Below are 27,666 nucleotides of genomic sequence, written 5' to 3'. Positions count from 1 at the left end.
GATTATATATGCATATAATGTACTACAACAATATAGGTTTTTTGTACATCCATAAAAAAGTCCGCGACACAATACTATCTATATTTTATAATTAAGTATCTATAAGGCATTTTATATGTAAAAAGATATTGTAAATAATTAAAAGGTGCATTTTTACAATTATCATTACACAAGCATATTAATCCTTGCGATTAAAAATTCATCATTAAGATAATTTCATGAAGATAAATTATGTCCTTTACAGCACATAAATTGGTTGAATAGATTCTGAAATATCGTGGAATTAAAAAATACGCACGCCGAATTATTTCATGTACTTAAATTATATTATATTATGTACGAGTATATATTGTTGAACGCGGCACGCGCTGCCGTGTGAAGACAAAAGACTGTAACTGTGAAAAAGGTGTCTTGATATATTTGACATGATATCTGTTATATTTAAAAAAAAAATTGTAAATAAATTTTGTATTCGCGAGGTCTACGATTCCAGCGAACGCCTGGTCTAGCTAAAACAGATATATTTCGGATCTTTATGATAATTCACAGACTGTAACAATGCAGCTCTGTATACAAACATTTGAAGTTGGTTGGAAAAAAAATTCAAAAAGAAATAAATGAATATATTATAAACGAGTTTGTATTGTATTGCATCGGACGCTCCGTAGGAAACGCACCCAGGGCCCTTACAGGTGCTAAATGCAGCACTAAATACGCGCCATTGATAGATTGATTTGATAACCTAAGTGGATAATAGTGTAATAGACAGACTCCTTTCAGATCAACTGCATTTGCTGCAGTTGCACCGCGTGCACTCCTACGTACAGCTTGAGGTAAATATATTTATTTATTTCATCTCATTGTTACACATGTTCCCGGTTGCATTCGGGACTGTGACTCCGCGAAGCCCGAGTTCAGAGTAAAAATAAACCTAAACATTATAAAGACTCGGCATTTTATTTATTTAAAACTAACTGTTGCCCACAGCTCTGTCTGCGGTAGCCTATGTTTATTAACTACTAGATGTTGCCCGGGGCTTCGCTCCCGTGGGAATTTTGAGATAAAATATAGCCTATAGCAATCTTGGATAATGTACCTTTCAAATGGTGAAAGAATTTTTGAAATCTGTTCGGTTTCGGAGTTTACCCGCCTCAAACATACAAACGAACAAACGCTTACCTCTATATAATAATAGTATAGATAGATATATCTTTCAGAAAAAAATGTCCAAAGGTTTAGCCGAGAAAATGAGCCAGATAGATTTTCGAATTTATAATATTAGCACGTATTAACTTTAATTTCAGGATGAAAACTATTATGTTTGAGCAAATAAATGTTTTTTTCTTTCTTTCTCTATCTAAGAACAATCTCGATTAAATTATTTTTAATTACAAAATAACTATATCAAAATCGGTTCAGCCGTTTGGCTGCTACGATGACACGGGCAGACAAACAGATACAAAGACACGTTAAACTTATAACTTCTGTCGTCGGGGGATAAAAATTACAAAATTGTACGACCAATTGAAAATGTCGAATTTTAACATATCCTTCGAAATTTGAATCGCAACGATTTTATTTGTATTCATATTATCATAATCATATTATTAACATCCAACAAATATTTTCATATGTATGCCAAATTATACCAAAATTAAAAATAAAATCATTTCTACATTACACATCAATATTAACATTACGAAACCTGATTTTAAATTAAGAATTAGAAAAGAACAAACGTTTATTTTTTTAAAGTTCGAATATAAAGGTACAACGCCGAACAAAAGTTGCGCAGTCGCGGTCATGTATTCCCAAAGCAAGCGCAATCCATCACCATGTTTAGTCAAACTTTGCTAACTGTACATCACAGCGCAAATATTATTCAGCAAAATATCTAAAAACAAATTTTGGTTGTGTTACGCTCCGAAACTTGCGCTCAGCTGTGTAGTCGAAGAGACAGACAGTAAAAGTTTTAGTTTATTTCATATTTATTTATAAATTTATTGCACAAAATTACAATATCCATACTCCTATGCTACATACTAATGTCTGTCTGTCTCTCTGTTCCGGTTTCACGGTTAAACCGCTGGACCGATTTTGAAGAAATTTGATGATATAACAGTTAAAGATTTCCGTTCCGATTCCGAACATAGGTATGTGTTCAGAGAGAATTCTAGTCTAGAAACAATAATGCTTTATAATTTATTTAAGTAACTTAGAAAGAAAAGATTTCAGTTTTTTTTTTATGAATAAGACATCACAATAAGCATAGCAAAAGCACATTTCCTTGTCACAATCCCTCGATTGAAATACAAGTGAGGGTATTTATTAGTAACATGAAATTGGCAAGATGGCGTAACATACTCAAAAAAATCTGAATAATGACCAGACATTGCTATGAGCCGAGACTGGTGAAAATGTAAGACCTCTGCTCGGCAGTGGGTCACTTAGGTGCAATTGGGTAAAATTAAAAATCTAAATAATTATTATAAAGAGGTAAGCGTTTGTGAGCGTATGTTTGAGGTTAGTAATCTCCAAAACTACCGAACCGATTTCAAAAATTCTTTCAATATTAGTAAAGTACATTATGCAAGATTGCTATAGGCTTAATTTTTTCTCAAAACTCCTAAGGGAGCAAAGCCCCGGCCAACATCTAGTATTGAATATACAGGCTAACGTCTAGTTTGAGGCTAGTGGTTGGAAAAAAAATCAATTTTTATTTATTTTACTGTTTTGTCTAAATAAATATCCCAACTAATATTATAAATACGAAAATAAGTTTGTTTGTTACGTCTTCACCTACTGGAACGATTGTTATGAAATTTGGTAAACGGGTAGAAAATAACCTGAAATAAAAAAAATATATATAATATGAAATACAAACGAATAAATATTCGAAATAACACATATATGTACACATTTTATCCCGAAATTCCCACGGGAGCGGGCGTCGGGGCGCGGCTAGTGTGTAAATATTTATGAAATAAGTCCCCATCCCCTGGACTACATCTGGAGTGCAACAGCGAGAATGCACAAAGGCTTTCCGCCGGTTTAATTGAGTTAGCAGTTTGATCTCGTTGTGTCCTCCCTATACTTGCTTCACACTCGTTACCGCCGTTTTCGGATATCCACACTATCTATTGTCCATAGCTGTTACCCGCAGGTCCGCTTGCATCAGCTTATGTTTGACCTCGGGTCATTGACTACATCTATCGTATATTGCATCAAAATCGGCGCAGCAGTTTAGCCGTGAATGCGTGACTTACAGACTTATGCTTATATAATATCAGTATGGATGTTGCATTAATATAAAATATAGTATCGTTGAGTTAGTATCCCATAACACAAGTCTCGAACTTACTTAGGGGCTAACTCAGTAAACAAAACACTCATAATAAGTAAAAGTTTAGTTCTGGGATAAAAATAAACAATATTTGCAAACAAATATCTTAAATTAGATTTAAAAAAATATATAGGTTATCCATACCTCCTTATTCACTATTGCTATATAGTATTAAAAAAGTCGCTTCCCGCTGTCTATCTGTCCATATATATATGCTTAGATCTTTAAATCTACGCAACAGATTTTTATGCGGGTTCTTTAAATATATAGTGTGATTCCTGGGAAAGATTTAGATGTACAGTTTATTATGATTTTAACCTAGCGTATACCCTCGCCTCGAAAACTGTTATTATCATGGTAATACCACTTAACTAAGTTCTCAAACAGACAAATACGAGAAAGCAGAAATACAAAATCCTTTGAGCACAAATTCCCGAGCTCGACTCGAGTTGTACTGCGGATAACAGTTATAATTACGGAGTCAAAGGTGCTCTCAGATTTAACAATATTATGTTTCTTTTTTGACATACTATTATTTATAATTTGAAGCTAGGATGATGGATGCCACAATTATTTGAGCCCAGTATGGCCGTCGTTGCTTCTGTCGAATTATTAATTGTTAAACGAAACAGAAAATAATATTTTTAAAATTATCTTCGAAAGTATTTAATTGTAGTCGCCATGCCTAGTACCCTTGTCATACTATACTATATTATACTTATTGACATCAAAAATAGATGTCGTATGAGACGGGTAAGGGATACATAAGCCTTGGAAGCTAAGAGCATAGACCAAAAAATGAGAGGGATGACGTCAAGCAGAAGGCCGGTAATAGACACAGAATTTTGAAGATTTTAAATCTTCAAAACCGTTTAAGTTTATTTTTACGCGGACTCCCTAGCTTCTTGACATCGCAGCCCCTAATACATGCACGAATACGTGAATAGAAAAGACAGATACAAATAAAAGGTATTCACGATGTTTTGTATCACCAAGCAAGAATAAATTGTTTGTCCACAGGATGCTACGACCATCGTTCCAGATGTTTCTCCTAATTTCTCTTCTCCTGATGTCCTGCGACGCGCACCACCGAACCTTCTCCCGCTGTCAGCTGTCAAGAGAACTTCTCCGTTATAACCTGCCACGAAGCCTCATACCCAACTGTGAGTGTCTGCCTCTCTGTCACTCTCTATGTCACTCGCAGAGTCTGTCTGTCTCTCTGTGTCTTAGTCTAAGCCAGTCATCGAACTGCATTGAATCATCTCACGATGACAGCTACCTTCTGAGAGTGTCTGCCTCTCTTTCACTCTCTATGTCACTCGCAGAGTGAGAGACTCTCTGTTTTTTAGTCTAACCCAGGCTTAGAACAGCTGTGTCTACCTCTACCCCTGGCATCAATACATAAGACACTCCATCGTATAACTGATAGCTCGTTGTGCAGTGGACTGTTAATTAGTGCTTTTCGGATTTGGTTAAATAAATATACGGAGTTTAATTCGGACCACTTTTTATTCGCACGAAAGACAAAGAGGAAGAATATTAATAAAGAAGAACAATTTTTTTTTAATGTGAGCGTTAGTGTTGCTATAATCAAAAATCTACAAATTAGTGTTGGGATTTCCAACACCATAGAACCTTCTCCCAATGTCAGCTGCAAAGAATATCTTTCTTACTCTTTATTTGTCTTGCTCTAACCCTGGCGTCAAGATCTGATCAGGCCGATAGCGCAGACCAGTGCACCATTGAGCTCCTCTTAGGTACAGTTTTATCCTACCTAATCCTAACAAATATCCTAACCTTAATCCTAACTAATGATGCGAAAGTAAGTTTATTTATTTATTTGTTTGTTTGTTACCTTTTCACGCTCTATCTACTCAACCAATCTTCTTGAAATTTGGCATACATAGTTTGAAATATGGAGAAGGACATAGGGTGCCTTACATCCCGGAAAAATAACAGTTCCCGTGGGACATTAACGCGGATGAAACCGAGGGCAAAAGCTAGTCTAACTATAAAGACATTTTCAAATAGCTCAGTTTCGGCCGGGCCATTTGTCTGTCTGTGCGAGCAGGTGAGTCTAACATCTAACACAGATTTAATGCAAGTTAACGAACGCTATCCTCTTGGGCTTACCTCGAAAATGTCGAGACACAAATCAGCGAGGGTACGGAAAATAAGTACGGAAACGTATTTTAAAAAGGCGCAAGATCAGCGCAAACCCATAAACTGGCACCACCATCACATTTAGGGGTTGCGGAGCGTTAATGTTTAGGTTTCAAAGATTCAAACATTTATTTGCTCCTTATGTATAATTACGGTGTTATGTATAATTTTTGCTCTAATCATAGCAAATCAGCGAGTGTTGCAAATATGGTTAATAAAAATAATATACTTTTTTATAAAAATACATATATATATACATTGATAAAATTAAGATTAAAACTTTACATAAAACAATTTTTATTTCATTTATTAATATAAACATTTATATATTAAACAATTTCAATTATTTATTAATAGATATTAAATTCTTTAATTAACAATTTTAATTTAATTACGTCTCAAGGTATTCCTTTACAGAATAATATTTTTTTGAAAGAAGAAAGGTTGACAAAAGAGACGAAATAAGTCAAAAGATGATGAAGTCGAATTCTGAAGGTTTATTATATTTATTTTATTTTTTGCACGCACATAACAACCGTTGAGTCATACAGTTCTCTGTGTGTCCCAGTCACACACAGAGGACTGTATGACTATGTATTGGGACACACAGAGAAATGTATGACTATGTATTGGGACACACAGAGAACTGTATGACTATGTATTGGGACACACAGAGAACTGTATGACTATGTATTGGGACACACAGAGAACTGTATGACTATGTATTGGGACATACAGAGAACTGTATGACTCAATGGTTGACTGTTAGATAATTCTTTCAGCATTAAGTCCATCTTTTCGACTTATACTAATTGTATTTTGTGCAATGAAGTTTAAATAAATAATTTAAACGAGTGCTTTTGCCTGTTTCTGTTTGATCTCAAGGATCGACTGGCAAAAAATGCCTTTAGCATTAAGTCTAATTATTAACTTTCATGTTTTGCAATAAAGTTTAAATAAATAAATATTTATAACATACATAATATTGCACCCGTGTGAAACTAGAGCGGGTCGCGCTAGTGAGAAATAATTAAGCTCTCCTGCACCTTCAATGTTTTGTGCCCAGTGTCAGCTCGGTAAGTAAGCAGCATTTATACGGACGTGAAATGCACCGAAATTACGTTCAGAAATTATAGTTTAGAATCATAACTGCTTATAGACGGTATATATAAAAGTCATTGTTGATATTAGCCCACCTTCCAGCGTTCCTGAAATGTGGTATTAAACAGAAGCCAAAACTATGGAATCCTAATCTGTCTATCTGTCTGTCTGTATGTATGTTGGTTCGCGCATAAAAATCGCGGAAAATCTACTTGATGGAATTGAATGCGCTAGCGAATGGCGTAACTTAAAATCTGGTGTAGGTTACATCGCAATACGTTACTTAGAACCCGAGATGTTAACAATAATAATTTATGTGCGGACGCATGAAATAAACGCGGGAGAAGCCGCGGGCAACGGCTAGTTAAAAATAAATAACATTTAATTAACGTTTTTGATTCATCATTCATTCGAAGCAAGAATATTAATGCTTCGGATGAATTGACGATGATTTAAATGTTATAGACGTAATATTATTTACATTCGATATAGAGGTTCCGGGAAATTAAATTTCGTTTGAACATTAACCCGTCGACGTCTGACCTACAACCTAGAGACACGCCTCGGTCGTGTCGACCTCCTGCGCTATTCTTGAGCACCAAGAATAGGTTTGAATTGTGACGATTGAAATTGGAACTCAAGATTCGTAGTTTAAGAAAAAAGAAAATTGAAATTTAAAAGTGGCCAAGTTTATTTGTTTGTTCAATCAAACTTTATTGGTTAAATTGGCACAAAGGGCGGACTTAAGAATTCATACTAAAAGCAACCAGGCAACCTTTGGGAAAAACTGAAACATAAATTATAGCTAAAAGTGTAAGATAATAAAAACAACTCTACCTATATCCATGAAAGTGAGTGAAATACGCAGTGTTTTATGCAATTGTCTAATTAAAGTGCCTTTCACTCCGAAAAATAAAATATCAAACGTATTACATAACGCAAGCCAAACTACGAGGAAAATATTTAAGGACAGTTTTAACCTAATTTCACGAGGTAGTTACAAAGGGTGGACATTATATTTATACTACGCCATTTTACTTTAAACACAACTCCAATTTTGCAGGTAAACTCTATTAATTTGTCAAATTTGAAATTTCGCCACGAGTAGGTGATTTGCAAATGACGGACGCGATTCTAAATTCGTTGACGTATTAATTTAAATAATGCGGATTAGAACACCGCCTCGCGCCTCGACAGTGTCAATTAAAAGCCTTTACAATTTAAAACTTAAATGAAAGGGATTCTAGAATGTTTTGTCATTTGAACGTCCCCTTTTTATGCAAATACGAGATCTTCTCTGAGCGAAGTTTCGCGCCACTGCTTATTAAGGGTCGACCAGCCAGCGATTCATTTGCTTGCGGCCTCCTTAATGTTATTATTTGAATTAAGAATTTCGGAAGTCGGCGAATTTAATTTACTTAAACAACTGGCCGGTTTTAAGTGCCGTTTAAAAATAAACCTGTTTTTGATTGTTCTGATTTCGAATTTGCATAAGCTGTTGGGTATTTTTTAACCAATATTAAAATTAGGGTTGATATTTTTTCAGCGATTATATCAATTTTGTCTGTGCAGTTTAAACAATATTTTTTTTATATAAATGTCATTTTTTGAAAAAATCTTTTATTGTCATCAAACTTATCGTTCAGCGAAAACTTTATGCAAAAAGTTGAGGAATCGAGAACTGGGTGCACTATCTGGTGACGTTTATCATAATAATGCATTGTCATTGAAACTGAATCGACGTGGGAAATTTCAACACTGTAGGACAAACGAAATTAGATGAAATTTAACTTGAAAGTTTTGATGAAACATCGGGACATGTGAAAATTTTTTAAAACAATTTTAAATGTTTAAATATTATAGAAAAATTCATTTCCGATCTTTTAGATTTATTTCACCCTGAATCTCGTTAATAATTCCTTCTATCCAGGGGTCTGCCTGATCGAACATGGAAGCGGTAGGACTACGGAGAAGGTGACCAACCATAACAACTCCTACACAAGCTACGGCCTGTTTCAGGTAAGTTATACAATATACTCGTACAATACATGCTCAATATACATGCGAAAGTTTGTCTGTCTGTTCACGTTTCACGGCCAAACAACTAGACCGATTTGGATGAAATTTGGGATGCATGTTGACAAAACCCCCGTTCAAACATAGGCTACTTTTTTTTCAAAAATCAACCCCTAAATGACTGTAATGGGGGGTAAAAGTTTATATGAAAACCGCTAGACTCATTTTAAGTGAATCTCCGAGCGTTTCGACCGCTGCGGCCGCACCGTCAGTATGATTCGTAAATTTTCTTGAGGAAGGAATCATTTCCAAAATCACCGATAGTAAAACTGATTCTCGTCTTTGTTAAAATTTGAAAAATTAGCCTTGACCCGCGGCCGCACGGACGAAACGCTCAGAAATTCACCCTTTAACGAGACCAGAGATGACTTAATTGACTACCTAGCACACAAAAATATTGATCTTAGAATCTGTCATGGGTAAACGAATTAATAACAAAAACATATGTACAAACTCATGTGGCACGAGTAGAATTCGAACCTGGGACGTTTCGATCACAGGCGGACGGTCTTAACCACTGGGCCATCACCGCTTGGATAAATATCGTATCATGGAATAACGCCACAGATTCACAACGCATTTAAATATTTCAATCAGAATGTGTTACGTATTTGCATGATCCGCGCACTAATCAGTCGATGTTAGGCTGCCACTGTAAATAATTGCCAGAAATCTAAATTATTCTGATACGTACGAATTATCTGTACAGACAAACGTACGGACGTTATTTATTATAATCTATGCTGTTAATCTTTTGGAGTTATATTTTATGTGTTCGCTAAATGTACACTATACTGTCAAATCACTGAATCTCTAGTCTCTCTCGTCTCTCAGTCATGAAGTATCTTCTTTCTTCATATTCTTATTCCTCATGACTGAGGGTCGTGGTCATTACGTGGGATTAAACACACACAACAACTCTCTTGGCATTAGTAATGGAGTGGTTTGCCATTACCTTCTCCATTCCACACACAAGTTAATAATCAATCAGTGTGCAGGTTTCATCCCGATGTTTTCTTTCACCGGTAGCAAGTGGTGGTCGATGAAAACTACTATACATGAGTCAGATTGGTATACAAACTCATGTGTCACGAGTAGGATTCGAACCTGGGACTTTTCGATCTACAGGCGGGCGTCTAAACCATTACACCACCTAATGCATGAAACATACGATTATGAAAAAGAAATTGATTGCGATATTTTCTGTATGTCATTTAGATTTATTATGGAAGGTATATATCGCACGCGAAACCGGGCCGGGTCGCCAGAAGGGTTAGTGCGGGTTTGCATTTCACTTCTGGCCATCGAATTGATTTGAAGCGAGACGCAGCGAACCAATCATATTGCGCCATTGTGAGGCAACGACAATCACACTATAATGTGATTGGTGAGTGAGAAGTGTAATGCAAACCCGCACTAAACCCACGGAACAATTTACATTTTTTTCTCGAATATCACACGTCAATTCAACTCGTTTATTTCTGAAATCGATTGTCTTCGGATCGCGGTGAGACCTGATGCTGATAGGAATCTGGAGGAATCCATAATCTGACACTGGATTTATTGGTGTGAACTGGCATCCGGGATCCAATATTCTTAGATGCGATTATTCAAAACGTCAATTTTGATAAATTCACAGCATTTGAATTTATCGGAATCGACGTTATGAACAGTTGCGCAGAAATCTGGAATCCTAAATACTTAATATTATAATTGCGAAAGTAACTTTGTTTGTTACCTCTTCACGCTCTGTCTACTCAACCAAACTTCTTGAAATTTTGCATACATGTAGTTTTAAGTATGGAAAAGGCCATACAAAGACTTACAAAGAACGTGGAAAATTCCCAAGATAGTGATAATTATAAAGAATCGCGTATGTACAGATGTACACGCTAAAATAAAATGCAGTGTATGCACTGCATACGTTTTTGCTTTGCACGGGTTTCACTATAAAAGAAAGTATATATGACATATCCCTATGTATATAGGGACAGACAGCTGGAAGGGACTTTGGTCTTTATCAATCAATCAAATTATATAAAACTCTTCCGTTACTGAGTGAGTGACTGACTGACTGACAGACAACGCACAGCCGAAACTACTTGGCGTAGAAAGCTGAAATTTGGTGTGTAGGTTACTAGGACAGTGTAGGGGAGCACTAAGAAGGGATTATCTGAAATTCCCACGGGAATCGGATTTTTACTCACATACGAAGTTGGCAAAAGCTAGCTCGCTTTAAAACATAGTCCCTTCCCGCTGTCTTCCCGTATATGTTTTGGTCTTTAAAATTCGGGTTAAGAGCAATTCAAGAGTATAATTTGTTATGATTTAACCCGAGCGAAGCTGGGACGGGCCGCTAGTTGGTCTGTACATATCCTTGGCAATATACCATTTGTCACACCTACCCTCTGTCTTAACATCCCACTGGTTAACACGCAAGAGCAGACATCGATTCCCAGCGAGGTAATTCTCGTATCGCTATCCTATTGAAATGTCGTCAATGTTGGAAAATAGCTCGATTGCCTTCCTACTCAAAACTGGTATTCACGTCGTCAATATTCCAGTGACACTTCTATATTAGCGAGAAATGTCGAATTATAAGAATAAGAACACACATAAGAATACCGTTCAGCGATGAATCGATATTTTTTGTTTTATCTATGATGTATCGACTGAACTGTAAACGAGCGATATGTCAAACGATGCAGTTAGAGTTCGATTTGAGTATGAGAATGCGAAATTTATAGTTAAATAAATATATAACAGAACTCTTTAATTCAACATTTACAAACATAAAAAAAAATTCTGGCAATGGTCATCACGAAATACCACTAGTTTGTAAATTTGTGAAAAATTACTATACAATATGAAACTTGACGTGAAAAAGTGTCTGTGAAAGTTTAGTTTCTGGATAAATAATTTGATTTTGTTTTGAATGCTTCCTTTCAGCTAATTTTTGGGTGGAAAAAGAGGGAAGTGAAGTAAGGCCGAGTCGCCACGTTATCACAGCGATACTGAGCACGAGAATAACCTGGACGCAATTTATTGCTGCAAGGCGCCAATAATTGAAGCCCCACTATCCGATTCGATAGCTCTCGAGTACCGATTTGCATTGTCACCGATTCGAGTTCTCGTTACCTTGCGGTGTGCGATCGATTCGGATCTATTCGAAGACGTGCTACGTCGGTGACGTAGCGGTGTCGATACTTTTGAAGATGTATCGATAAGTTTTTGTAATCAAGAAATTTATGTGCACAACTTTTAGTGTGTATTTTATTTTTTTCACAAAAGAAATCCGATTTAGATTTGCTTATCCGATTTAAATTACAGTTCATTAGGAAAAGTCGCTTTTGTTCCAAGTTCATTTACAACCACGATCTTTGGCCCGCGGCTCTACCCGCGTTCGAATTCCCAAGGGATTTTGTGCGTAGTCTTAAACTAAAACTAAAATTTCAAGAACGTCAGTTGTATAGTTAAAGAGTGAACAAGTAACAAACAAACAAACTATAACTCTCACTTTCGCATTTATACCATAGTTAATATTTAAAAAACATCGACTCATTTATCTAAAGACGACGGCTTCGCCCGCGTGATTTCTCGCGGTAACAGTTATGAAAGGTACCCTAAGTCCTTCTCCGTACTTTAAACTACATTTATGCAAAATTTCAAGAAAATTAATTTGAGTAGATAGAGCTTGAAGAAGCATTTATAATATTAGTTAGGATTAATCGACTAGCATTAGGCGCGTGTATTGTGATTTATCGGAATAATCAAAAATATCGACAAGTTCGTCCTAGCCCCATCACTAGAAGACGCGTCTCTGTTTAAATCGAAGTCCCGATTGAAACCAGGCAGTCGGTAAACAACCTCCAGTAATACTTTCGGAGATTGTTAATGTCTTGATAAGGTATTTGTTCAAGAAAATGATCTTGTGCAACGCTGCACACGATTATTTTACAAGCTTTTATATTCCTTTCCGGCCCGATCCCGTAGGAAATCCACGCGGGCAAATCCGCGAGCAAAAGCTAGTTATTTATACAACTGAGGATGATATTAATCATATTGACTTACTCGTATATCTTAGTTGCCTTGTGCGGCATCCCCGCAGACTTGTAATAATCCTATTTTAGGGCGGTAACCAGACGCCGCAAAGGCGTATATCGTATGTTATATGAATAATTAAGTTATTAGCTCAGCTTACCAACAGTAGAATTAACCACAGTTATAATTACAATCACATTACGTCTGCAATGAGATATCTGAGGCATAATATTAATTACAAAACAAAAAGTTTGTTATGTTGGATGATGTTATTCTTGTATCTTCGCATGTGAATAGATTTCGATGAAATTTTAAATGGCAAGCTAGTTTAGACTAAGGTGTATTTACTAGCTGCGCCCCGGGGCGTTTCTTTCTTCTTTCCCGTGGGAATTTCGGGAAAAAAAACTAACCTATGTGTTAATCCGGGTTATATTAATCCATAACAATATGTCCAGTAGATTTTGCGAATTTGCGTGTAAGAATAACAAACATACGCACGCACATACAAACTTTCGCGTTTATAATATTGGTAGGATTCATAGGATATTAAAAAACACGAGTTAACATTATAATTATTATGTATTATATATAATGTGGTGCTAAATAAAACAAAGTTCTACATATTTCACCGGCTATGGGTATGCAATATAAATATATTAAGACAAATCACACAGATTGAGCTAGCCCCAAATTAAGTTCGAGACTTTTGTTATGGGATACTAACTTAATGATACAATATTTTATAACATATACATATATACCCGGGTCAATCAGAAAAACATAATTTTCCATCATGACCCGACCGGGGATCGAACCCGGGACCTCTCGGTTCAGGGGCAAGAACTTTACCACTGCGCCACCGAGGTCGTCGGAGAGAAATAAAGACACTATTATCGCTAAAAACAAAATCAGACAGAAAAACTTAACACTATTAGAACTATAAGATTTATATTAATGTAATTATTATCTGAGTTTCTCAATGGATAAATCGTTTAAATTACAACAATATTTTCCTCTATATGTCACATAATGCTTTTAATTAATTTTGAAAATTACATTTTAATTATATTTCTGGAAAAATATCCCGCGCGGCGGATATTTTCACGGTCACTTTGCATCATATTCAAAATTAAATTACATGCTAACATTTCGGATAGACCAAAATACGATTTAAATATTTGAAAAAAGACAGCAGAATATCCTGAAAAATCTTTTAAGAAAAACATGATTTTACCGCGAATAAGCTTAATTCAATGTAACAATATTATCTGCACACTTCAGAGAATAAGTGATAACATCCCAAGAGACTAATTTATATTGCCAGCTGTGTAGCACTGACATGATAACAAATCTATCTACATATACTTTGTAGGTATTCTTCCTCATCTTCTCATATTCCTGGTAACATTCTGGGCTGTGGGGCCGCGAAGCCCAAGGTCAGTGTAACTCCTCAACGCTTTACTCATCATGTCTGTGCAAGACATGAGTTTTTGTAACACATTTAATTGAGTAAGATCTCTCTGACAACAATAAAAGTTTGTGTCAAAAATGGCATTTTTGACTTATTTACCTACCTTTCAAATGAACAACCAAAAAAATTTATGTAAGTACTTAGATTAAAACTGTTTCTATTGAAAGGACAAAGCTATTCGAACCAATAGATGCCGGTGCAATATTCATTGGATGCAATTGGGCCACTGCACTTCTGCATCGCAAAGGCTCACACGTCCGGATAACTACTATGTCTGTCCGTCTGAAAATTCAATATATAGGAGCGGGAGTTGATGAATTTTGTAGCATTTTCGGTTTGTTTTGATAGGATTTTGTGGTCCTTTAATGTAAAGCTTGGCTAAGTTATGAACTTGGCTAAGCTATAAACTTGGCTAAGCTATATTAAGTTGTGTGAGGTATGAGGTAAGAAGCTGTGTTAGTGTAATGGTAAGACGCTTGTCTGTGAATAGAAAGGTCCCAGGTTCGAATCCAGTGTTTATATCAATCTCACTCACGTATAATAGTATTCATTAGCATCATTGGTCGATGTGCTACTATAGATAAATCAGATTGGTATATAAACCATCCACACACGATTAGGTAAGAACTAAATCTGAGGAAGCACTGAGTGGGTGGAACGTCAGTAACCTGGCTGTGACATACAGTCACATGCAGAGGACAGCACATAACGGTACACCATTTGCCGGCTGAAAATGAATAACGGTCCACGATTTGCTTACGTCATTGCTGGCAGAAAATGAGCCGCACATTTCATGGATGCATTATATTAATTAACAATCCCCTGATGAAGCCCAAATGAGGTGAAATATCAGCGATAATGATAAATCATCTGCATAATCAGCTAGCAAAATTGAGAAGCCCAATAATGTGTCAGGGGTTTCGATGTATTAATGAATATATATATATATATATATATATATATATATATATATATATATATATATATATATATATATATATATATATATATATATATATATATATATATATCGTGTAATAAGTGAATGAATTCGGTATTACTGTGAGGCAATTATCAATAATTGGTCAAGAGTGAGTCGAGTTCTTCAACTAATTTTCTAATCTCAAAAAATCTATGCAATTATTGTAAAGAGGTAAGCGTTTGTGAGAAGATTCCTATAGTCTATATTTTTAGTCGGGAGCGAAGCCCCGGGCAAAATCTAGTTTATTATAACGACTGATGATGCTGATGTTTATGAAGAAATCTTTTGATGATGCTGATGTTTATAAATTTTTGCCCGATAAAATAATTATCGGTTTTATTTTTGATCGATAAAAAATTATCAGTTTTATTTTTGATCGATAAAAAAATTATCGGTTTTTTCTTTCAGATAAACAACAAAGAATGGTGCAAGAAGGGAAGAAAGGGTGGCCATTGCAGTGTGAAGTGCGAAGGTGAAGGTTTTTATATAATTATATCAACAACATTCAGAAATCATTTTATCCATTGGTGAAATCCGAATGAAAGTCCGTGCAGTAGTTTTAGAATTTCGAGAAGTGCGCCCACAGACAGACACGCACATATTTTTTAATTTTACGCGAACAGAATGACGCGGCAGAGTACTCCGTCTAATATGAATAATATGAGCGGCCCGTCCCGGCTTCGCTCGCGTTAGAACATAATAAATTATACACCATAAACCTTCCTCAGGAACCACACTGGCTATTGGTAAAAACTACATAAAAAAATCAGAGCATTCGTTTTTGAGTTTATCGCGAACAGACAGACAGACGCATATGTATTAGGAAAACCGGAGATAAGTGCCGGGATATGAAAGCTAGCCTAGCAAACAAACTAGTACCACTTTAGCATTAATCACAAATTACCAGGGCAGCACTAATTACATTAGCGGAAATACAACCAAGCAATTTTCACTCTTAAACTCGTTTAATCTCTTTCAATTGATGTCGAAAGTGCCCTGAATTTTCAAGTAGGTAGCTAACTTGAAGCAGTAACGGGGTCTGTGATCGAAAGGCCCCAGGTTCAAATCCAACTCGTGTTACATGAGTATGTAAACTAATTTGACTCATGAATAGTTTCATAGACCACCTCCTGCTTCCGGTGAAGGTAAATATATTTTTTATTATTAGCCTGTGGTGCCCCACTGCTGGGCAAAGACCTCCCAAGGTCCTCCCCTCCTCCAAAGGTATATAACGGCCATAAACACTGATTGACTATAGCTTAAGTGCTATGAAAGCACTATAGCCCCATCCATCTAATATTATAAAGAGAAAATACTTGTATTTTTGTTTTTCATTTGTATTGGATAAACTTAAAAACTACTTGACGATTGTGATGAAATTTAGCATAGAGATAGGCGAAACCTTCAGAAGTGACTGATAGGCTACTTTTTATTATGATTTTATCCAAGCGAGGCTGGGGCGAGGCGCTAGTAATGTATATGCGACAACTTTTTAGCTTCAAAAATCAAATTGTATATAATATCTCCGCAATCTATATAGGTAGAAAAGGTCTACAGGTTTACGCAAAACGTGGCCGCACCACGTCGCACGCAAATCCTCCAAATCAGACGAACAGAACAGATTTTCCTGACAAATCAAAAGCCTAAGTTATAAACAGAATTCTCAATAACCCAGGACATGAGAGTAAATTTAATTTGGTTGGTTGAACAAAGCGAATCTCAAATCGTCCACGAGCAAGCTATCGGCAAATCGCAATTTACATTTATCTTCACTTGCAGATATAATATGTGGTAATTCAAGTTCAATGCGTGGTTTGTTAATTTCTTAGTAAATTAGTTTGGCTTTCAAATCAAATAAAATCATTTATTCAGAAATTAAACCTTCATAGGCACTTTTTCACGTCATATTTTATATTAAATAGTAATTTCTCACAAGCTATAAACTACTGGCATTTCGGAACGATCACTGCTGAGAAGAAATGCCGAAAGAAACTCATTTGAACAGTGTTGGTCCCTATCATGCCAGATCGGCTTACCATTGTTGTATCTTACAATGTTTTTTTCTAATAATATATAAAAGTATATAATGTACATAGTCAAAAAGTATCTCAAAACAGGACAGGTTATGATTGTGATCCGAGTGCTGATTAAAATATATATATATACAATATCGATGTGAAACACAATTAACTTACACAAAAATATATGAGAAACGTAATGACCAGTTCCCTCTGGCAGCACCCGTTCACAAGTTGACGCATGGGTCAGCCATCGCGTAGCTCAACCATAATAGAGGGAACCTCACGACCCGGCCCACGACGCCACCACCAGATAGACCATTTGAGTGAGCATGACACACTCGATTCCCATGACTTCATAATTACAAATCATATTCGTCGAAATAGAAGTATAATTCAGACACTTGAACGGTGGCCGTCTGTCGTCGCCGATGCCTTGCCGCCTCTGGTTGAAGTACATATATGATACTTAGGTTTTTTTTTTTTCATAAAGGCTGGTAGAGGCCAAAGCGTGGAGATGTAACAAACAACAAATAAACTTATTTTCGCAACTGACTTAAGCTTACTTGTAGCTTTGAGCTCATTGATAAGAGGATGGATTCAGAAGTTTAAAAGAGGTATGCTCATCTCCACATAAATTGTCAATTTAAGATAAGTTTTATTTTATGGGCATGTACAGGGTGACTTTTTATACATTGGCAATATATTGTCTACACACTTGTCTATAATTCTGAACAACTTTTAGTATGGGAGTAACTCCGAAATCGCGAAAGAAATCTGCTGTTCTATACAAAATTGAGTACCTTTTTTTTCGCGATTTCAAGGTTGCTTCCACACGAAAAGTTGTTCAGTACCATAGACTGAGTATGTAAATAAAATAATGCCAATGTATAAGAAATCACCCTGTATAAATGATAATATGGACTGTTTGTCTGAAATTAGCAATTTTTATTTATTTATTTATTCACTTCATACAGTTTTATCATTATATAAATCACTGGTATAAATTTTGAATTGGCTAAAAATGTGTTCACAGATCTCCTGAACGAAGACCTTGCAGACGACGTGCGGTGTGCCAAGAGAATCTACGACCGGGTTGGTTTTAAAGCCTGGCCCCTGGCCTACTCGTACTGCCAGGAAAAAAGCCTACCTGATTTGTCGAAATGCTAAAAGTTATTATAATTTGTCAGTCGGCATCAAAGCTTGACTAGCCTATTTTATTGTCAAAGTGCAGCCTACAACACATCAACCAGAATAATTGTCAGTTTGTTGTCAGTCCATATTACAATGGCTTACTTACCTACTCAGAGAGACACAGTCGTGAATTTGAATGGGTTATCATAACAAAATATAAAAGATTTTTTATTTAACTTTGCCCTTGATTTAACTAAATACTTTCTTTAACTCCAAGCACTTCATATGGAATGCAATATACGCCACTGGACTTCGAAACATGGCGGCAAAGTTTAAATTTATGTTAATAATACTCAATGAATATTTATAGTGAAATAAGACACTGCCAACAGTACCTATTTACATTGTTTTTATGATAGATTAACCTCACAAGAAGTTTGTTATTTAACTATTTTTTATTATTGTTAGGATAACATTTTATACTCACTAACAATTAACATAACTCCAACACTGCCAATCTTTTTATTATTTTTATCTAAAAGCATAAATAAATCATTTTCTATAAAATGGTTTTGTTTTATTAATATTGTAATGCAAATATTGTGTATGCTGCTGTACTAGAGTACTCATAAAAAAACGCCGTACATATTGTACAGTCAATTACAATTTGGGTAGGTTGGTGTGCTGTTGAATGTACACACAAAACAGCGTTGTAGATCGTTATATTACCTACAGACAAATAAATAAAACAAATCACACAGATTGAATTAGAACCAAAGTAAGTTCGTGACTTGTGTTATGGAATACTTAAGATTTTTTTTTCAAAGATTTTATATTTCATAACATATACATATATAGATAAACATCCAAGACCCGGGTCGAACTGAAAAACATCATTTTCCATCATAACCTGACCGGGGTTTGAACCCGGGACCTCCAGTGTAGCAGTCCGGCATGATGACAATCAGGTCACAGAGGTCGTCAAAGAGAAAACGCCCCGGTGGGTCGTGATATGAAAATATTAAATGGTCCACATTCCACATATGAAACGAAATCAAATCACACGCATTACGAATCACACATAAGTACATTAACAGCTTACTTTGGCACACACAATTCTCTTTTGCTTCGTCGCAGGTAAAAATCAGCTGAAATATTACATAGATAATCTAATTAGGTATCTATCAACACGGGAATTAAGCTTCTAGGGCTTCCAGTCAAGTAAGCCATTTAACGCCTGAGAGACTCGATGTAGTGAATTAGCTCTGTAGCACATTGTTGCTATACGGGATGTTGCAGGCGTTGTACGCTCAGAAGACAAGATTGTTCATTGTATCCAGAAAATTAAATATATATTTTTTATAAACATGGAATATTAAATTCGTAATCTATGATCTGTGTTGTTAAAGAAACTGTACTACTGGGTACTTAGGTACCATCATCTCTTAACGCGATGGACTGCGACCTTGGACGAAGTGCGGGTAAACATTTCGCTTCTCATTATCGAATCGATTCGAAGTGAGACGCGGCGAACCAATCACATTGCGGTGTGGTTGTCGTTGTGTCACAATGGCGCAATGTGATTGGTTCGCCGCGTCTCACTTCGAATTGATTCGATAATGAGAAGTCAAATGCAAACCCGCACTGCTCCCCATCCCCTTTTTCACAAATCGAATTTCGAATAATATACCTAAAATATATAACATTCAAAAAAGTTTTAAAACATTAGGGCACTAACTAAAAGGTTTTCTTGTCTATTTTCCTACTCTAAATATCCAGTTTCTACTGAAATTATTAAATAATGTATTTATTTTCTCAGTTCACTCTAGATTCATACGACTCTAAGCTCCTTGGCAAAGCTTCTGATATATTTAGTATAAAAAAAAAGTCCTTTGACGCAGCCATATCACCCGTTTTAGTTCGACGTGTGCGATGCATTTTATATTGAAAATCCTATAAAAGTTGATAGACTACTTTTATGCTGGCGGATCTGTGAGATATTCAATTACACGTTTTCTATTACAAACGCGAAATTTTGTGTATAACTTTATATTTTAGGTATTTCTTTTCTATACTAGCAAACAGATAAACAAGCATGTGGGCCAACTGATGGAAGGGGTCACCACAGCCCTATCAACGTCTACAACACCAGGGTTGTCACGCGCGTTGCCTGCTTTATGACCTAGGATCTTTTGCCACAGTGCCCTGTAATCACACCGCCTCTCTCGCCCTTCAAGCCGGAACACAACAATGTAAGCGCTGCTGTTTGGCGACAGATACAGATGGGAGAGGGGTACAGCCATGCAGACGACCTTTGTATCAAGGTCTACCTCTGGTATTTCATATGACTTCATGGATCCATTATCCAATGCACAATTATTATATGCACACCCTGCTAGATAGTGTACCCGGATCGGTTACCGGCGAGAAAACTCAATGGATTGCGAGACGGATATCATTTTTACATCACGCGTTGAATGAAACAAGTTCTAACTGACGACAATAATGACATAAAATATTATTGTAAACCTACTTCTGTCCATAAGCAGAAATAATTGACCGAGCGGGCGAGGTCTACAAGTCAACTTGGGGCAAAATACATTTTTTGTATGTATGTATGTATATATACATACATACCAACAAAAAAATTTACGTAAAAGTTAACTTTCGAATTTGAATAGTTGATCGATTTTGTTCAAATTTAAAAGGTATGTAGAATCTGTCAATATGGTTTTTTAGTTTGTGGGGCATCAAAGTCGGTTAAGTCGTTTTTGAAATATTCACAATTTTGTAAAAGTCATCAAAAATTTTATTGTGTTCTCGAGGTGTAAGTTCGCGGCGAACAACTAGTATAAGAGGATTTATAAAATATTAGTCCATATATCCCTTGCCCTGTACACGAGGGACGAGGGGTACAATAAGTCTTTTAATACCCTAAAAAGGGCCTTTCAAAAATAATTAATAGGGATAAAAAATATGGACCAACACTGTTCAAATGAGTTTCTTTCGGCATTTCTTCTCAGCAGTGGTCGTTCGGAAATGCCAGTAGTTTGTAGCTTGTGAGAAATGACTATAAATATTGACGAGAAAAAGTGCCTGTGAAGGTCTAATTTCTGAATAAATGATTTGAATTTGAATTTAATCTAAATCGCTAAGTAGGTCTGTACGTAGGTTTTTCAGGGAAAAAGACTACTTACTAGTGATAATATATACTATATATGATGCAGTGGTAAAGTTCTTGCCACTGAACCGAGAGGTCTCGGATTCGATCCCCGGTCGGGTCATGATGGAATCCCGGCCCGGACGGATCATGTTTCTCTATAAATGTATTTGTTATAAAATATAGTATCGTTGAGTTTAGTATCCCATAACACAAGTCTCGAACTTACTTTGGGGCTAGCTCAATCTGTGTGGTTTGTCCTAATATATATATTTATTTATATTTAATACTCAATTACCTACCAAAATGTAATAATATAAGATAAATCTTTTCAATTAAAACGTTTAAAAAACCACACCGAATTGCAGTACACATAAATCCGACACACAAAAAGGTTGGACAAGCTGGCATTTATTTCCTTTTCGGATATTCCGGTTTTTACGACAAGCGACTTTTGTCCGACTCGCTATGTGATCCTAAAAAGCTGATCGATGTATCGATTTTTACCGATTAAAACCAATCAGAGACGATTATCCGGGATTGAAAAATTTTAATTGATATTTATTTAACGGACATGCGATGTTGTTCAGATTTTTAAAACACGAGGGATTTAAGTAATACTTTACGAGTATTATATATTACTTGCAGTACTGTAAAGTATGCTTAACTTGCAATGTATGTACCTATTTTTTGTTTTAAGTACACGTTTAATTTGGAATAGTGTGCATTATTATGATAATGTGCACAATTTGATTTTTATTCTTCGTCGAATCAACCATCCTAATTGCAATATTTTTTTTTATAATTCATAATTTATTTATTTGCAAACATGTACAACATAAGGATTACAAAATATTGTGCAGCAATTTAAAATTAAAATTTTACAAAATTATTGCGCTATAGCTGTCATACGTAATACAAATAATGTTAGAAAGAATATATTTTCATGCGGTTCATCTGATCTGCGGTTGATCTGTATTCTATCTAGGTAGATAGAATACAGATTGAGCGTTTCAGATCTTGTCAAATATTTTAGTCAAATTCAAATTACACGGTCAATCTATATGCAATTATTATAAAGAGGTAAGCGTTTGTGAATTTTGAGTTTGTATGTTTGAGGCGGGTAATCTCCGAAACTACGGAACCGATTTTAAAAATTCTTTCACCATTACAAAGGTACATTATCCTAGATTGCTATAGGCTATATTTTATCTCAAAATTCCCACGGGAGAAAAGCCCCGGGCAACATCTAGTTTTTACTATTTTTACTTTTTTTACTATGAGTCTATTGAGAACATTCATAATTATAGGCAGTTTTGTCATTTATACACTCATTTACCGAGTAATAGCGTTCAAAATGAACTGTAATGATTTAAATTTATTTATTTTAATTTATTAATTGTAAAATTTAATGTATACAGTCAGGAGTGAGGAAGGACACAAGGCTACATTTTGGTTCCAATCATTCCAATACACAACGGCTCATACTACCTACTAAGCTTGTAAACACCCTTAACCGCAGATAAATATCATTGAAAACCGGGCCTATATTTTGTCCCCGCTGGGAATCAAACACAGGACTCCCAAATTGAAAGCGTGGTGACCACTACGCAAAACTCACTCAAAGCAAAACTAAATAACTTTTTAAATCCAGAAACAAGTTAGGTAAGCCCTGACAATTTCCTAGCCCAGCCTTTCAGATTAGTGACGTCGCTTCATCGATAATAAGTATCGATAAGTCGACTCTGAAACTGTTCTTTCTTATGTGTGTTTTAGAAACATTTATTTAATGAAAAAAAATCTTGACATACAGACAACGAAATTTACAATCCTCAGTTTGTTTATGACCAAAAAGTTGAGAACCAATAGAGAACCGATCCTATCCTAATTTATCCTTTTACATTCACTGCTGAGTATAGACATCTCTTCGCGTATACCATCCTATGTTTCGTGCCTCTCTCATCCGAATACGACCAGCGACTTCCATTACATCGTCCGCCCATCTCATTGCAGGTTGTCCGACACTTCTTTCATGTCTTAGTTCACCACCACAGTCAGTGCTTTGTTCCACCTACCACTGTCCTGCTCAGTTCCGTTTATGCTTCATGACCGTGCCTTTAAGATCGTGCAAGTAATAAGTAATTCGTCCAATGGCGCATTCTTCTTCTTGTGTTATGGCTCCATCGTACGCCAGAAAGATTATACCAACGTCAAGATTAAGAACAGCTCAGTATTCAATGTCTTCAGCCATTTAAACAACACAGACCTTTCTTATTTATTCCTTCTTTATGGATAGCATTCGCCGCACAGAATATTGTTTTACAATTACAATCATCAGATTAAAAGAACGTACCTACACAAGCTGGCTTTTGTTGAATACGATTGCTAGTTGGCACCACAATGTAAGAAAAATGATGATTATTTATTAGTTTGATAATTATTGTTAAGTCAATATTCTGTCCTTCATTGTCTGTAATCTGTTTGTGTGCCTTTTAAATAAAATAAATAGAAAAATACACACGTTAAAAGAGAAAAAGATAAATGATATTTTTATTTGCAAAAACACGTGTAAATTTATACATAAAATCTTAAAACAATTTAGACTCAACATGCCTTACCATAGAATGGTGTGGAAATATAGTTACGTTTCCAAACATAAGTATACTACATGTATATTTGACACATTCGACATTAACATCTGTAGTTAGGTCAGTTTGGCGTTTTAATTTCGGATATCGCCATCTATGATTTGAAAGAATAATTCACAACATGGTGTTTTAACAAAATAACAATAAAGATTTTCAACAAATCATTTCCAAAATTACAATAACATCGACAAACATATTAAACCATCTCGTGCACATCACTAAAGGACGTGTATATACATTTTTAAATGAAAATCTAATCCGTCCAACTTTAATCCCATATACAGAGTGCGCTAAACTCCGCGCCCGTAACTTTCAGAGACTGTACATTACTTGCCTGGTACCTGGCATTATTTTGTAATTATTTCAATCAGTGGTTGTTTTTCGAGAGAGCCGTTTAAACGACAATCTTACAACATAATACTATTATTAAATTTAGTCACAAAAATAGGTTAATTAATCGTTAGGTTAACTGCTTACGGTTTCAATTTATTTCATTGGCAATTTTAATTCTTTTAGAAATTTTAGTTCATTGAAATCGTTCAAAAATTTAATAAGTAAAAAAAAGTAACAAGTTAAAACTATCAATAATTTAAATTAATTTAATTCTGCTACATATTAGCAACTGTTTTCAACGAAAATTGTATTATGTTTAAAACTATTATTAGTGTAGCGTCTTCTACAATGATGCATGTATGAGATTTGACTGCACGGCGCTGTGAACAAGATTTTCACGCCTGCGCCACACGGCCGTCACTGCATTTCTGCGAGCGTTGAGACAGATCGAACATATTTATGCAGTGGACCCCTGGCGGCAATCGGCGTAAAATAAATCGCAATTTGTTATTGGTTATCATCATTTCTTATACGATTAAAATGTTAATTATGGTAATAAATAGCCGTGTAAATCTGTCAAAATATCGTCTGATTTTCTACTACAGTTCGAGTTTCATTTCTGCAGTATGCTCTCCAACATTAGCATACATTTTTTGTTTAATTTAACAACTTTTTTCAACAAACAAATGGTATCAAGAATACGAAAATAATAAACTATTAGACAGATAAGCAGTTAAGAAAAGCTAATTTTTTTAATTAATTTAACGATTGAGTCTGTTATTTTTTAAGCCTAAGTTTACCCCGCCTCTAGTTATTTGGAGAATGAACAGTTTATACCACATCAGCCTATACATTATGCTCATAGAGGTCAATCCAGGAATGCTGGATGTGTAGTTGCATGTACACAACTACATAAATATATTTAAAGCACTAGTTTGTATGACAATGCGTTAATTATATTCTTCTCAGAGATTATCTTCGAAATTAATCAATACATATAATAAAATTGTATCAATACATATAATAAAATTGAAGAAAGGCCGAATTTGTACATTGGATATTTTTTAAATTCTTCATGAAATATACTTAATTACTGATATAGATTACGAAAATATAGTTTTGGAAAATTTTGTCTGTCTGTCTATCTGTCTGTCTGTCTGTCTGTCTGTCTGTCTGTCTGTCTGTCTGTCTGTCTGAACGCGCATCACTCGAAATCGACTGGACCGATTTGCTTGAAATTTGGTATGTAGGTACCTTATGGTAAACCTAACCCGGTATGGTTAACATCTTAGATACATTTCATGCCAGTAAATGGTCAGGTTCCCGTAGGATAATTGTAAAACTAATTATGAATCAAAAATTTCTCGGAGTCCCGGGTTAACATCTTATAGACATTTCATCCCGGAAAATGAGGAGGGTCCTATAAGAAAATTAAAATAACAATCCACGGAGCCGATTTACTTTAAAATTTTGTAGAAAGGTGTAAACAGAATATAAACAAATTGTTTTTATCGATCAACGTCTGATATAGATATAATGGGCGCAGTATGTATCAATATATCAGTATAAAACTCTTCCGTTACTGAGTGACTGACTGACAGACAACATACACCCGAAACTGCTGGGCGGGAAGCTAAAATTTGGTATATAGGTGAGTGTAGGTGAGCACTAAAAGAGGATTTTTGGAAATTCTACTCCGAAGGGGGTGAAAGGGGCGAAAAACTGTAAATATGAAAGTTTTACATTGAAGTTAGTGACTTGAAAACTTGGATTTTGGTTATTTACAATAAAGTAATTAATACGTGTTTCAGATTTTTCTGAAAATTAACCCACAACCCCTTCATGAGGGGGGTGAAAGATTGTATGGGACTTAAAACAATTTTCAACATAAAAAGCTGAAAATTGGCACACTTACTTTTTGTAGTAAATAACAGTAATAGTAAATTAAAAAAAAAATGTTTAATTTACGTTTTTTATTAACGACAAGTTAATAAAAAACCAGGACGTAAAACTTCATGGAAAATGGGACGGCACGCGTTGCAGAAAGCGGGAGTGCGAGTAGGAGCGGAAAATGGGAAGGAGACACGTAGTGGGAAACAGGACGGGACACATTGCAAAAAACATGATGGCACAATATGTAGGAAATGGTACGGGATATCTACTTTACATTACATAGCAGGAAGCGGGATTGGACAAGTTTGCGGGACGAGACACGCAACGGGAAACAGAAAATTGAACTAAAGATGAAAAAAAATGCGAATTTGAATAATATATGTTTACCAGTCTTACAGAGTACGCGATAAAAAAATTACTGAGATTTTGCTATGAAATTCACGCGGGCGAAGCCGCGGGCAAAAGCTGCTGTACAATAATTTGGAAATTCTAAGAGAATGTTAGGTTTCAGAAGAAATAAAGTTTTACAATTGAAATTGCAGATCAGCGCGATTCTTAAAAATAATGTGGATTATTCAGTGCACACAGGATCAGCTCCAGACGAGCGAATTCCTCAACAGTTGTTACGGTCATGAAACTTGACACGTGGCTTTCGTCCCGGGATGTCAGTCAATGCATTGTTGCAAGACCTAATGGTGAGAGATGATCGATTCACAGCGGATATGATTTTTTGATCACGCATTTAATGAAACATGATATCTCTCTGATGAAAATAAAAGCTTGTATTAAAAATTAATTTTTTTGTAAATTTATTTCTAGAAACAACGATATATACTTACTAAAAGAATAAAAGTATTTTTCTAAATTGTGCATAACAGACGTAACATGGTTGTAAAAATGCCCGTCACTAACTATTTTAAATGATTTAACGTGTAAATTGATAATAAACTGTTAGGCTGGGTTGACCCGTCAATTTTGACGTTAACTTTTTTTTTTTCTTTTCTTCTTTGTGGCAATCAAACTTCTTCAATAGAGCTTATTTTTGCCAGTGTCGAGTTACATTGTTATTGGACGATAGGATAGAAAAATTATTGGCAATGATATATACACTATACTACAATATATTATTTTATAATATCTACCGACGTTAACTTCAACGTGCGCAGAAAACAGCAAACTAGCAACAGCAAACTTCTAGGCGCGCCGATTTACGTCAACGTCAAATTTGACAATGCAACCTTATAAATAATAAGATAGAATATATGTTCATTTTATATCACTTTCAATTGTTTTCCGAGTACGG

General features: G+C 35.4%; 2 protein-coding genes across 2 annotated transcripts in view; one reads left to right on the top strand and one right to left on the bottom strand.

Annotated features, from left to right (window-relative positions):
- Positions 1 to 27,666, bottom strand: part of Lrt (Leucine-rich tendon-specific protein) — a 97,211-nt gene that overhangs the window by 43,612 nt on the left and 25,933 nt on the right. The gene's annotated exons all lie outside the window — the stretch shown is intronic.
- LOC128680730 (lysozyme-like) lies at positions 774 to 18,885 on the top strand. Its single transcript, XM_053764083.2, has 5 exons — positions 774 to 833; positions 4,364 to 4,506; positions 8,538 to 8,626; positions 15,586 to 15,649; positions 18,232 to 18,885. The coding sequence occupies exons 2-5, from the start codon at positions 4,365 to 4,367 to the stop codon at positions 18,363 to 18,365; spliced, it is 429 nt and encodes a 142-aa protein (XP_053620058.1). The 5' UTR covers positions 774 to 833; position 4,364; the 3' UTR covers positions 18,366 to 18,885.

Source organism: Plodia interpunctella, chromosome 25 (genome assembly GCF_027563975.2).
Source record: "Plodia interpunctella isolate USDA-ARS_2022_Savannah chromosome 25, ilPloInte3.2, whole genome shotgun sequence".
NCBI classification, from domain to species: Eukaryota; Metazoa; Arthropoda; class Insecta; order Lepidoptera; family Pyralidae; genus Plodia; species Plodia interpunctella.
Note: the sequence above shows the minus strand (reverse complement) of the source record. Positions and strands in the feature narration are given on the sequence as shown.